At 42.1% G+C, this 14830-nt stretch overlaps 1 protein-coding gene across 4 annotated transcripts in view; it reads left to right on the forward strand.

The window, feature by feature from the left end:
• Positions 1-304: 304 nt before the first annotated feature.
• Positions 305-14830, forward strand: part of mark4a (MAP/microtubule affinity-regulating kinase 4a) — a 47693-nt gene continuing 33167 nt past the window's right edge. For 3 of the 4 annotated variants that reach the window (XM_042091555.1, XM_042091554.1, XM_042091552.1), the window contains exons 1-3: positions 305-1002; positions 8142-8339; positions 8662-8715. In XM_042091555.1, coding sequence (XP_041947489.1) covers positions 952-1002; positions 8142-8339; positions 8662-8715 — 303 coding nt within the window. In that variant the 5' untranslated portion in view covers positions 305-951. The remainder of the gene's footprint in view (positions 1003-8141; positions 8340-8661; positions 8716-14830) is intronic. The other variant, XM_042091553.1, reaches the window with a different exon arrangement.

Here is a 14830-nt window from a genome sequence, read left to right on the forward strand (position 1 = left end):
GGCCCACTAATATTTTATTTCAGAATAAGGTTTTACAATATATTTTTTGTAGAATATTTTACAATATGGTGGGGTAGGCCTACAGTATCAAATTTAGTATAGTCGAATTTTGTCAAATATTGTAGTCTGCACCAATCAGTGGATTGCAATATTTTTTTTTATTATAAATATATATATATATTTTTTTTTTTACTGCAAAACAACAATTCAATATCTTATATCTGAGCGACGGCGCTCTTTTCTAAATATTTAGTGCTGGTTAGCTGAGACCTTTAATTTCTCTATCGACTCCGGACGACCGCTCTGGTTGGCTTTACGTTTGTGGTGAGGTTGATGTGTCAGTCAGTGTTTCCGAGGGAGCAGTGGCGCATCTCACGGACCGCTGCCGGAATAATGGGCTTCTCTATCATGTGAGCAGTCCGGCCTTTTCTTTTGCCAGCCACGTCAGTCGCATCCGAAATCAAGACTGAGTGTGGAAGAAAGAAGAAATAGACTCGTGTAATTTATATCAGGCTGTTATGTGAAAGAGGGACGAGGCTTTTGGATGCGTATTTGTTTTGCTAGGCGACATGAAGCAGGGGGTGGTCAATCGCCACCGAAACGCTGGTTTCTGGCCAAACACCATCCTATTCTAGCTTGTCCTCGGCCTCGTTCGGTTGTATTTCATTTCCTTCGGTGAATTTTCATTTTGTACACCACAGCTTTTTTTTTCGGTCAGAGAAGATGCAGCAGGCTTGAGGACATCCTTGATATTCGCTGACTGCCTTCGCCGCTGCCATGACGAACGCAGGCTTTCTCTCGGGCATGGCTCAGCCGGCAGCCTCACAGGCAGATTGACTGGGTCGTGGTTGCAGCCGCGGAGAGGCCGATGTCGACAGCTCATCGTAGGAGCTCGATTCTGTAAATATCATTAACAATAATCATCAATAATAGTCACGAATCTCAGGGAAAATGTCCTCGCGGTCTGCATTACCACCTGGGAACGAGAGGAGCTCAGACCATGTAAGTGCAATCATTTTATGAAAATTGAAAGGATGCTTATATTGCATAGGCACAAATAGCACCGTTATTGTTTTGAAGGCTGTCTTATAATGATGTTAATGTGCATTGTGCATATAGGCCTAACATTATTCTGCAGCATTTTATCCAAGAACATGGGTGGAATGAATGGATGACTGAGAAAAAACCTGCGCTATGCTACAGCAGGTTCTTTTGCAAAAAAGATTGTGTGTGTGTGTCTGTGTGACTGTATGTGCGGAGCTGTCGGTGGTAACGCTAGGCAAACAGCCGTGGTTAAACCCATCCGCATTTGATGGCTCTCGGCGGATGTGCGCAGAAGCGCCATCCTCACGGCCGTCACTTCTCATTATAACACCAAGCAGATAATGATGTCACATTCTGATTGTGTGTTCTCCTTTTGAGGCCGTTTTGCCTTCGCTCGACTGGCATGCTGCATCCGTTTTCTCTCATGCTTCGGGACAGCGGGGCGAACATTAGACTAGCCTGACCCAGGCCTCTCCCTGCCGCTCTCATGGCGAAAAATCTCAGCCGTCAAATGATCGACAAAAGAGTGCTGAATTTTCCCATTGCGTTTCGTGCTGTTCTAAACGCTGGCGAGGCCAAACAGCGCCATCCGCAAGTGAGCAGCATAATTTAAGGATGCTACTACGAGCAGAATACACTGTCTGTCTTATATGAAAAGATTCCGGTGAATTAATAATTGGTCATTTTTCCATCGCTTACAATATACTGAAGGTAAAATAGCGTCCAGCACCAACAACAGCATTGAAAAGCATAGGCTACAGCTAGCATGGGATTGAGGGTGCAGCTCCCACCACGGGCCTGCAAGATTACACTGCTGCAGGCTCAGATGATAATAATATACATCTAGACTACCTCTCCGGGTAGGAAGCTAGCAGAGTCAGCTTGCTAGTAGGCTACTATATGCGTTAACAAGCCTATGGCCTTTAGGCACCATTGTTTAAATATCAACGTGAATCACATTTACAGGCTCAATATGATTGTTACGTTGATATTTATTAAACAATGGGTCTATTAAGTCTGCAAGCTATTATGAATTCTGCACTATATGTGTGAATTCAAAGGGCTAGACACACTGTAGAAGCCCATCGGTACATTTAGTAGATTTAGCATTTCCAAAATGGAGAACTGAACACAGAAAGAACGTGAAAATGAATAGGTTTAAGGGTAAAGGCAGAGGGTTGAAAATGAAGGTGCAAATTTGAAGAAAATAGAAAGGGCTGCAACATGGGTTAATTTAATTGGCAAACCTCTGCAAAGGCCATTATGCCATTATAAGCTGTTACAGTACAGAAAGTTTAAAGCGTCCAATACAGTGGTGTGCAATACAACTAATGTTATACAAGAAGTGCATAGCTCCTTATGACTGATAAAGATGAGTCACATAGCCTATATAACATCAATCATGAAGGTTGTAAGAGAAATAGGCCTGCAGCAATCCAAAGCTGTTTTCATAGAGCCTGCCCTTGCAAACCTACATTTGTTGCCTTCTTTGTGGTCTGGGAGCACCACACTGGATTCCAGTTGCTGGGAGCATAGTTAATGAACAGTTGAGCGTGCTGGATCTTGCAGCTCTTGTCACAAACGCACAAAAGCTCACTTGGAATGCATGAGTGTTATACAATAAATAACATTTATAGAATCCAGAATGGAGGAACCAGAGAATCCTTCCCCTTAAAAAACAAAACGTGAAATACAGTATGTTCACATAACAATAAAATGCTTCTGAATCAGACATCTTCAGCAATAGGCACGTTACTGTAATCAAAGTTTAAATGAAGATGTTTTCCTCTTGCATCATCATCAGGGCCACTCCCCATAGCACTTTGATTGACAACATATGGCAACATTTTTAATCATATATATAATGTCCACAACACTGCTTAAACTCCCATATTTAATGTACAAAAGCAACGTTTCGACCCTGCTGGGTCTTCTTCTTGATTTTGCCTGAAGAAGACCCAGCAGGGTCAAAACGTTGCTTTTGTACATTAAATATGGGAGTTTAAGCAGTGTTGCGGACATTATATATTTTTTCACTGGAGTATGTTTTTTTGTCCTGCACCTGCCAGAAGGTGGGATGTGGACACAATAACTCTTTTTGAACATTTTTAATCATGCCACATTTTGTATGAACTCGTACTGAGGTTTAGGAGGTTCTGTGAACCATATGGAGATATTACTCATGTCTGGTTCATTTCCATTGAAAAGGGAAAGGAGCCATCGATTGGGAAAAGGGAAAACTCTTAAAAGAACCAAATTGGTGGGAATCCAATATAAAGGTAGCGTCAGCGATATTTGGTTTTTGTCACATTCAGCAAATATCTCCTCATGATCGGCTAGCTCTCCATTCTGTGAGTGCTCTGTACACTCTTAAAACGAATGTTTTAAAACAGATTTGTTTTAAGAGTGTACAAAATCCCTGTCTTCGTTCACAACCCTGACTCCCTGAACTGGGAACAAGCACAGGGGAGCAAGCCTGTCCCCCATAGCCAAACTGTTCCAGCCAATAACCAAAAGGGGGTGATGGGAGTTTGGGGAAATGGAATGGGAGTTTGGGGAGGGGATTGGTGAGTTTGACTTCTCTGTTTTGTTGGTGTTTGGTTCAAATATCAGCAGACGTGACGGCATCCACCATCGCTGACGGTACGTTTAAGGATTTGAGAAGCAAAACTGTTCAGCATGATGAGGTACACAACTAAATTGAACCAATGTTGGACAAGGCTTGTGGTACACCATCAATTTTCTTAAAGTAACAAAGCATGGGGTACCTATGCGATGGCCATTTAGCACTAAGGTACCCAATTTTTCTAAAACTGAAAAAAAGGGCCTTGCTCCTACCCATGACAACAACGTAGTAAGATGTTATGGGGGTGCATCATGTCAAAGGCTCCATTCTTATTGTACCCATGACAACAACGTAGTGAGGTGTTCTGAGGATGCATCATGTCAGAGGCTCCATTCTTACTGTAAGTCAGTGTGGCATCAAAATCAGTTTGAAACTGGTGTTTGTAGGTAAAAGGTTTGTAGGTATATGTTGCTTTATTTAATCTCTTGATCTTATCTCCCCTGCAGGTTTCTCTGCTCATTTTTCAATTGCTTCTGTCTAATTGCTAAACTATTACAGGCATGCATAACAGTGTAGGAGTGCAGAATAATGATCAGAAAATGAAATACATCAATTTCCTATTTAGGGCACCATCATGAAAACGAACTATGAAATAGTGTGAACCTTTCCTTAGTGATAGCTGTGAAAGCTGTGAAACTGATACTTATATTTGTCAGAACTGCACACGGATAGCTTTGTGGAGAAACTCCAAACATTGAGTAATTTATTAAATCAATTCCTGATATGAACACTTGCCAAGCACTGTACAGTTGTGCCTCTAGGAAATCACCTGGTGGTGGGAGATGAAACCACCACAGAAACAATATCACTGCTAGATTTTGAGTAAGGGATAGACAGCATGCAGTGTTAAAGAATAAACTCTTTTAGGGAATAGGACCACAACACGAAGCTACCTTTGTTTTTGTAATGTTTTTGTTTTTGATATTGCAAAAGCACCCTTTTTTATTGTTGTCAAATAATGTTGCTAGTGCCACCTCTCAAATGCACACTAATTCTATCTGAAGAATTTAAATTGGCTTTAGGAGATGGAGAATGTTAAAAAGAAAAAGTGTATAAAGTAATTGACAAGTAAATCAGCCACAATAAACTAATTATGTTTTACAGTTGCATATAACAGTTATTCATTAGTAGTATTACTTTAAAATAAATTAACTTTTTAATCAATAAAATTGACATGGGTAAATATATCACCCAGTGGACCAGTTATTAGTGTCGACTGGAATCCACTTAATCAGTGATTGGTCACCAGCATCACTTAAGGTTCCTTGCAGCATGCCTTTTCACATCAGTCGCCATCACATTCACTTCTCAGAGAAACATTTAACATGGCTTCTTAAAGGGAAGTTCAGAAGTTTGAAGGGCTTTTTTGACTAGATATGCCACCATCTTTGGGTGTATGGGAGTCATTCAGATTTAAAAATGTGATATTCAGATTTATCAAATGTAAGGATGCAGAGATGTGTCTAGTTAGTTGTGGAAAATAATAGAAATGTGTGGAGAGGCTACACAGATGGGCTGTGGTTGAATCTCTCTTTTCCTGTCTGTCATCTCATCAAGTCATCCACTAAGACTAAGACAAGGGTAATAAGACCAACAGTATTGTTCAGTGAAACTGGAAACCTTAGAAAATGGCATAAAACAATATTTATCCCTATTTACTGTAACTGTTGCTTTGTTTTGGAAATCCACTAAATATACAACATTGTTAATAGTATAATATTCTGTTTTGTTAACAGCAGCAGCAAAGTCCTGACAGTTGGTCGAGACCAGCAATGGTTACTTAATCTTGGATTACCTTGCAGACGTAATATACCCGAACTAGATTAATGACGTGGAATTGATCTATATTGACTTGGCTGTATACTATGCTGTTGTGTATCGTTACTGGCCATTCTTAATTAATGAGACAATTGTCTAAATGGCAGAGTTGTGTTCTTTGTTTATCATATGGCTTTCAACTTGTTATTGATGGGAGTTATTCAGGATGGGAGTTATTCAGCAAATGTATGACATAACAATGTATTACTATATTATATTTAGATGATATTTCAGATGATTTTGTTTTTGTGGTTTTGGTTTTTACCATCTGTGTTTCCTAACAGAGAAACCTCTATTGAGTGTTATGTCATTGCTCTCATTCAGATATGACTTTCTCTTCTATTTTTCCCACCGTATGACTCTGTATGTCCACCCTCTTCCTCTTCCTCCTCATCATCCTCATCCTCAGAGCTCTGTTGAACACCTGCACACACACTCCCTGTCCATGAAATCCTTCACAGCTCCTGAGTACTCTAAACACTCACCCATCTGTTCGGACACGTGCAGCGGTCGCAGCCGGCGGCGGCTAAGCCCACGGTGCCAGGTCCATCCGTCCATCCGTCCGAGCCAGAAAGATCCAGGCCTGAGACGATCTCTATCCGGGATATCATCAACCTCTAATCCAGACATTCATTCAATTGCCAGTAGTTAACCGGCACAACTCCCCAATCCAGAAAAATCTAGTAGTTGGCCTACTTTAGCTAAACCTAGCCACAGGAGCTAATGTCAGACTCCCCTACAGTGGCCAGTCAGTAACATTTACCTGACATACTGTATTTACTCTGTTAATGATACCATGTCACCATTTTTGGTTATGGTTATGGTATTTGACAAACAGTTTTATCCAAAGTGACTTGCAACATCAGAAAAACGGATTAATAATGTTTTTATAAATTAACTGCACTGCAAGGTCATGAGGTTGGCAAAAAAAGCACTCTGCAGTTATTCCACCAAACATTTATTGTTGTTGACAGGATTGTTAGACTAACTAAACACAATACAAATTGCATTTGATGTTGGTATGTGATAGTTTTTACTTATTACGTGGCCAACCACTTAGTGCTGCTTGTATATGTTGGCTTGAAGAATGACACTTTATGAAATAGCTGCAGGGCCTTACATATAATTTTTCTACGCAGCGGCTTGGCAGCATGCCACTTTGTAAGTAAAGGCCAAAACATTTAATGAGGCCCAATTGCAACACGATCACGTCATAATGTATGTGAAATGAGAAGACAAATCGGTTGCAGATGTTGATGGGCAAACCAGCCCCACGAGAGTAATGTGGAGTTTGTTTCAACCAAGCAACCATCCATCTAACCAGTTTCACTAAGCTGCTTGGCTCAATGCTTATCAAGCCTAGAGACCAAAATCAAGACTAACCTCCACACACTGCACTTACTGACTATTTTATGGAGAGAGCGAACAACGTCTTTTGTCTGTCTCCCTCTTCAGATCCGCTCCACAACATTTGTATGAGCATTCACGGTTTATTTTCATGTTCCTTGATCTGGTCATGTGTGAAACACTGTGGATTACCAATGTGAATAGAGTGCTGCAGAAATAAAATCAGCCTTTGCCTTGATTTGCTATGCAAGCGATCTTGGTCATTTTGATTATTTGATTACTTATAAGCTAATCAAGAGTGTTGTAACTACTCTGAATTCAGGAGATGTGCTGGGAGCATGGAGAGAGATGGGGGCATTTCAGAGCCTTTATTCAGGAGATATGCTGGAGAGAGATGGGGCATTTCAGAGCCTTTATTCAGGAGATATGCTGGAGAGAGATGGGGGCATTTCAGAGCCTTTATTCAGGAGATATGCTGGAGAGAGATGGGACATTTCAGAGCCTTTATTCATGAGAAGGGGCCTAGGCGCAGCACTGACCACCCCCTGCTCTCTCTACTTCATCAGCAGTAACCTTGCTGACTACACAATCCCACACACAGTATGGCAACCTGAGCAGTATACAGGCCAGACCGACGCTCCCACTGCCCACGCAGTCGAGTAGACAGCCGTTCAGTGAGTGACCCCAGCCCTGTGACTGACCCTGACTCTGTCCCCATCGTCCCCATGCACTTCTAGTCCAGTCCAGCCAGCTACATTTGCTGCAGAGGTTTTAACGTCTGTGCACTTACTCGCTCTGTTTAGAGTGGACTCAAAACAAAGGCCTAGATAGTTACTATCGACACATAGAGAGGTGCAAAGAGGACAAGGCCAAATAAAAGTGGACCCATTCTGGTTTATAACCCCAGGGTTCGGTAAAAGAATGGAACAATGGGCTTTTTACTTTGATTTGCATTCAGTCGAGTTCAGGGCGTCCATTTTGTCTGTCTGGTTGGTCGCACGCACGTGAGAACAGCATTTGTTCCATCAATACAAGATGTATCCATGCAGGTGTTCTAGGATTTGTAGTGCTTCATCTGATTATGAGTTACATCAGTGCCGTCTTTGACACAGTCCCCGTGATGAGTCCTGATGACAGATGGAGGCATCACTTTGGAATCCAGTTCAATTCACAGCATAGCATTCTATTGCTCTGAAATGTGAACACAACCTAAGTCGTTCATACCTGTCCTGGTACTTCTGAAGCACCAGAACCTGACTCCTTTTTTAACTGTGTCCACCTGCCCATTCTCTTCTCTTTTACCCAGCATGCCTCGCTGGCGGTGAGTCGCTCCGAGAAGGGCGCAAGCGTGTCCAGCCGTTCACTGGGTGCCCGCTGTCGGAGTTCCATGGCCTCCTGTTCGGACGAGCAGCCACACATCGGAAACTACCGGCTACTGAAGACGATTGGCAAGGGCAACTTCGCCAAAGTCAAGCTGGCACGCCACATCCTTACAGGCAGAGAGGTAAGACTCACACATACACACAAAGTCACACACACACAAACACACCGAAATAGGTATAGAAAGACTCGTACTGTATACAAACACAGACACACACACACACATGCACAAACACACCACATGTCCTAATGGGGAAAGAAGTGACTGGTTTAGTATAGGGGGGAATAGGAAAGACCAGCACAGACTGGACCCCTGTATTGATCATAAATGCTTGATAAGTTGATCATAAATGTTATATGATATTGTAAACATATTTGTCAGCATAAGCATTTGCAAATTAGAGTAATGTTTTTTTTGCTATTTTGGTTGCTACTTTGTGTTTCAGGTCGCAATAAAGATTATTGACAAAACTCAGCTGAATCCAACCAGCCTACAAAAGGTGAGACAAGAGGTTTTGGTTTTGTGTGATTTCTGTGATATTTTTGCATTTGCTGAAATGTATGAACTGTTAAATAATTGTTAAAGTAACTGCCTTTACCTCTTTTTTGTGTGTGTGTTCTTACAATTCAGTCTTATATGTGCCAGTCAGGGGTCATTATGTTGTATAATCCCCCCTTCCAGTCAGTGCAGGGCCCTTTGAACCATCTTAACCATCCTGTACCATATGGCGCCCCTACCTGATGCCTGTTATTGACATGAAAAATTGAAACTGTATACAGTTTCAATCAGAATCAGAAGGGCCATTACCTCTTTATGTTTGGTTTAACACACTGTACAACAGAGCATAAGCTTAGCTATTGTTTGCCACAGTGATTCAGGTGCACTTTAAACCATAACTTAATGCATATAGGGCCAAGATCATGGACATTGATTAAGATTACTCCTACTAGACTGAGCTCTTTTTTCATTTAAGGTCTGTTGTAGTGTAGGACTAGGTTTAATCCATGTCCATTGTCACAGTTTATGGTAGCATGTCATGGAAATATCAACAAATTCCTAATTATTACTTTCAATATTGTTTTCCTAAACCCTACAATGCAAAACACATCATACTCCTGGGTAGTGTTTTCCTTCTTACTACTGCTGGTTATTTCTAGAAGCCGAGGGCCCTCCCAAGCACACATGTACTGTAGGCTTGCATATGGTGAGCGTCTGGTAGCAGGTCTTACTTGGCCCTCTAACATAACGATATCCCTGGAATTATGTCACATCGCGGAGGGCGCTGCGTGTGTGTGGTCGAAAGGAGGAGGAGGAGGAGGAGGAGGAGGAGGAGCTGATTTTCGAGGATTTTTAGTTCGACCCAGGCGTGGTGGGGGAAGGGGGGGGGAGGTTGTGGAGGGGAGTGAGTCATCAGTGTGTTGGTATCTCAGGCCAGCTTTAGTCAGTCAGTCAGGGCTCATCCTCGCTTAGGGTGCACTCCTGATGTCTCATCTGCACTGTATATACACATGGGCATGTTTGTGCGCACCGGTATACATACACGTTTGTACATGAACAAACACACACACACACACACACACACACACACACACACACACACAACCACTCATGCATGCCTATTGTCTTGATGTTAGGAAATTATATTATCTGAAATTCTTTGTTTGAATCTCAATCCACCCTGCATGCAGTTGTCATAGAAGAGACTTATGTGATGCGTGTGTGTGTGTGTGTGTGTGTGTGTGTCCTGAGTCGCCGTGTTTACGTGACCCAGTGTGTGTGTGTGTTGGTGACTCTTGGTCAGCAGCGGGGCTCAGATTGAGGCACAGTGGGGCATGCTGGGCCTGTGGAGGACCACAGCTGTCATCCTTGACCGGCCAATCACACGGGGCTGCTTGCTCTACACATGTATACTACATTATGCACAATGCATTAACACAGACCGTCCGTCCACTCAGAATGGCATGTGTGTGTAGTACTAACGTGTACTACATTACTGATGACTGCCCAATCATGCAGTGCTATTTATACTCCACATTTACTGCATTATTGCTGACTGACTGGTCACACACACACGCCGGTCATTGTACATGTGAACCAGCAACTGCAGAAACCGTGGTTTCCACGGCACCATTGCACTTACATTCTGAAATAATAGAGCCAAAATTGGTCAGCAGTATTGCCAATTTGAGTGTCTGCATGAAGTGTGCTGTAAGGCACAGCATGCGTAGTAAACAGAAAATGTACCATTTTTGGCTACAGCTTTAGCTCACATTTTAGCATACTACACATTTACACATGTGTCCTACAGAACTGCAGTCAGGTCAGTCATGCAGAGTTACGCATGCCTATGACTCATGTGTACCACAGCACTAGTTACTGACCAGTCACACAGAGTCCACACACAGTTCATACAGACTATACTACATGTGCATATTACTCCATAGAGTATACTACATGTGCATACTACTTCACAGAGTATACTACATGTGCATACTACTTCACAGAGTATAGTACATGTGCATACTACTTCACAGAATATTTTACATGTGCATACTATTTCACAGAGTATTCTACATATGCATACTATTTCACAGAGTATTTTAAATATGTATACTACTTCACAGAGTATTTTACATGTGCATACTATTGCAGTAGTACAGATCAGTCAGTCATACAGAACTGCAGATGTATACTACACAGTGTACTGACTGTACTGACCAGCCAATCACATAGACTCATAGACATACAGTGTCTACTCCAGCAGGGTTGGCTAGGTGACTGATAACAGAGAGCCTCTTATGTACACTGCACATGTGCATATTACTCCATGTGCATACTACTTCACAGAGTATACTACATGTGCATACTATTACAGTAGTACAGATCAGTAGTACAGATCAGTCATACAGCGTCTACTCCAGCAGAGTTGGCTAGGTGACTGATCACAGAGAGCCTCTTATGTACACTGCACAGATACACTGCGCAGAAATATTCTCAGATTCCTTAGGGAGAGCTTCCCATGTCTACTGCAGATGCACAGAGCCGCGTTACTGACTCTTCAGTCTCTGACTCACAGTTCTGTCCAAAGAAAAGCAGCACTGTGTTCCATGTCTACGCTATATGTAGTTTTGTTCATTTAACAACTGTTACAATTACAGGCATAAGATGTGTTTTGTGATTATTAGTGTAAGTACTATAAGCATCATAATCCAGTAAGACAGCGGTTCCCAAACTTTTTTCCCACTTACCACCACCTACATCCTGACTCGGCTTGCGTACCCCCACCATCCGACACATAAAAACGTAACATATTCTATTGACGCATTCCAGGCATCATATGTTTAATTAGCCAATTATGTTTAATGTGCAACTGGTCTATGAGCTCTCACACTAAAAAACAGTGTGGAGAACAACATTATGAAACACAAAGAACAAAGAGAACATAGGCATAAGATTTAAAAAATAGATATTTTTAACACTTTTCCGACATTGCCCTTTTCATCTCACGTACCCTCTAGTGGAATCTCACGTACCACCGGTGATACATGACCACAGTTTGGGAATCCCTGCAGTAAGGTATAGATTTCTGTGGTGACTCAGTGGTTTCTGTGGTGTGGAGATAACCTATCCGGTTGTTAAGTCCGATGTCACGAGTCCAACAGCTTTTTCGTCAAAAAAACGTTTACTAGCACAGCCAGTCGGTTTTCGCAATTTTTAAACCTTGTCACCATCACCTCCATTTTAGTAAGAATAAAACCGTTTAACTTTAACAGAGTAGCCTAATCAAAGTCAAAGTCAAAGTCAAAGTCAGCTTTATTGTCAATTTCTTCACATGTTCCAGACATACAAAGAGATCGAAATTACGTTTCTCTCTATCCCACGGTGAAGACAAGACATATTTTACCAATTTAAGTCCACAGACAAACATAACATTCAAGTAAACAAAAAAGTAAGTAAATAAGAGGGCACATATAATAATGAAAAAAAATAAGAGCAGCAAAATTTGGTTTAAATTGTGCATAGACAGTCAATAAAATACTAGTGCAAAGTCAGGCCAATAAAAGGCTTGGGTAGTTCTGTTTGACCTAAGTAAGAAAGAAAGTGACATAGTGGTGCAAGTTATGTAAGAGCAGCAGATGTGTTGTGTTTTCAGGACAACAACAAGTTGTAAAGTGTACAAGTGTGCAAGTGTGCAAGTGGAGTAGTGCACGCGGCCATTGTGGGTCCAATGTCCAGGATGTTATGTAGCTGAGGGTGGAGGGGGGAGAGGAGGGAGAGAGTTCAGCATCCTTACAGCTTGGTGTATGAAGCTGTTGGTGAGTCTGGTAGTGCGGGAGCGCAGGCTTCTGTACCTCTTCCCAGAGGGCAGTAGATCGAACAGATTGTGAGCGGGGTGACTTGCATCACTCACAATTTTGGTCGCCTTGCGGGTGAGGTGGGTGGTGTAAATGTCCTTCAGGGAGGGGAGTGAAGCACCAATAATCCTTCCAGCTGTGTTCACTATGCGCTGCAGGGCTTTCCTGTTGTATTCAGTGCAGCTTCCGCCCCACACAGCGATACAGCTGGAGAGGATGCTCTCAATGGTGCCTCGGTAGAATGTGGTCATGATGGCTGGTGGAGCACTTGCTCGCCTGAGTTTCCGCAGGAAGTACAGGCGGCGCTGAGCTCTCTTCGCCAGTGATGCAGTGTTGGTGGTCCAGGAGAGGTCTTCGCTGATGTGCACCCCCAGGAATTTGGTGCTGCTCGCTCTCTCCACCACAGCACCGTCGATGGTCAGTGGCAGGTGTTGGGTGTGACCTCTCCGGAAGTCAACAACAATCTCTTTGGTCTTATTACTGTAGCTGTGCAGCCAAATGATACAATCAAGGGTAACGTCCAGGCTTCCACGAAAAATAGGATTTTCACTAGTTCGCCCGTCGGCATGATTGCTATACTGAGTGTATAAGCTAAACGCGTGTTTGGCATGGTAGCTGGCCGTGGTCATGGAATGCCTGAAGCGGAGATCGCGATAGAGCGATGGCCGCTTGCACCCCCCAGTGTAAGGAGAATGTGTAACTGGGCTATCAGTGAAATGGAGGAGTAAGGGGAGGAGGAGGGATAATTTTGCGAGCGCCGCGGCGTGTGACGTATGGATAAGGAGGCCGGCTTAAATACCCTGGCAGTGGAAGACAGGTGAGTTAATTGCTGTCAATCATCCCTAAGGGCTCCTCCCGAACTTTGTTTAGAAAACATAATTTATTAGGTTGAGGCAACAAGTGAGTAGTAGGATGACAATTTTCTTAAAGGCTACTCTGAATAGTGGAAAAAATTGTATATTTTACTGTCTACGGAGAAACGAGCAGCTCTGAAAGCCGTTGGACCCGGAAAGAGATTTATTATCCCATTATTGCATCATCACTTAATAACCGAATAGGTTATCTACAGGATGCTTAGATCTTTTGACACTGCTAACTATAACATATGGTTAAGGTCAGGATAAGGGGTTGGGTTTGGTTAAGGTGATGCTCAGTGAACAATTAGAAAGACTAAACCTGAATGTCAAAGAACTATCTGTGAAATGTCTGTAGGTTTCCTGAATTTCCCCTTGGGGATCAATAAAGTATCTATCTATCTATCTATCTATCTATCTATCTAGGTGGGCTATCTAAATAAACTAGCTGACAGAAGAGTGTTCCTTACATCCGCTCTACTTTAGGAGTTCTTTTCCGAAACGTTATATCCATATAAATATTTTAACTTATGTTCATAAATATTTTTTTTTATTTTGTTTCCCAAGTAATTTCAGTGGAACTGTAATTGGGTAATTGTTATTTGATTTATCTTTACCCAATCAAAACAACACAGCTGCACTTTACACAATACACAATCAAATAACATGGCTTATTAATGTTTTCAAAAATGTATTTATAGCATTTTAGAAAAGAGCTCTTCACTTGTTTCTCCAGTGTCCATTCAACTTCAACTCCAACACGTGCTAGACATGCACAGTTTTACTACCTGGCACTCTACAGCACGCAGATGACCTGCTGACCCTCCTCATCCATGCCTGCTAATGCTCAGTGGTGTTATCACTGATAGACATATGGTCAGTGGTCTAAACAAGTTGGGTATGGTCTCTCAGAGTCATACAGTCAGTTTTGTTAACATGGTGGATGTAGTCGTATCATAAACATACAGTCTGGTCTTAGCATGTTTGGCATGGTCTAGCACAGAGTTAGTATTTTAAGGGAGAGTCCATTCACTGGCCTACTTAATCTATATGTTCACTTGTCCTCTGGGGTGTCATTCTGTACGAGGCTGTTACCCAGAAACCACTGTGGCACTTGCAGAATGTGGGATGTGAGTGGACATTAGTCTTGGGACAATGCACTGTGTTTGGACTAAGCAGGGAAAATAGCAAGTTTGTTTTTTACATTTTATGGAATGATTCACAGACTGAGCTCACATTATTGCAGGATTTAATCACTCTTTAAAATGTATTTTGTTTGGTAAATGTTTCTAGTGACAGTATATTTTATGGAGATGTTATTTTGTTTGGTAAATATTTCTAGTGGCAGTATATTTTATGGAAATGTAATTTTGTTTGGTAAATGTTTCTAGTGACAGTATATTTT

This window comes from Alosa sapidissima, chromosome 5 (assembly GCF_018492685.1).
Source record: "Alosa sapidissima isolate fAloSap1 chromosome 5, fAloSap1.pri, whole genome shotgun sequence".
Lineage (NCBI taxonomy): Eukaryota > Metazoa > Chordata > Actinopteri > Clupeiformes > Clupeidae > Alosa > Alosa sapidissima.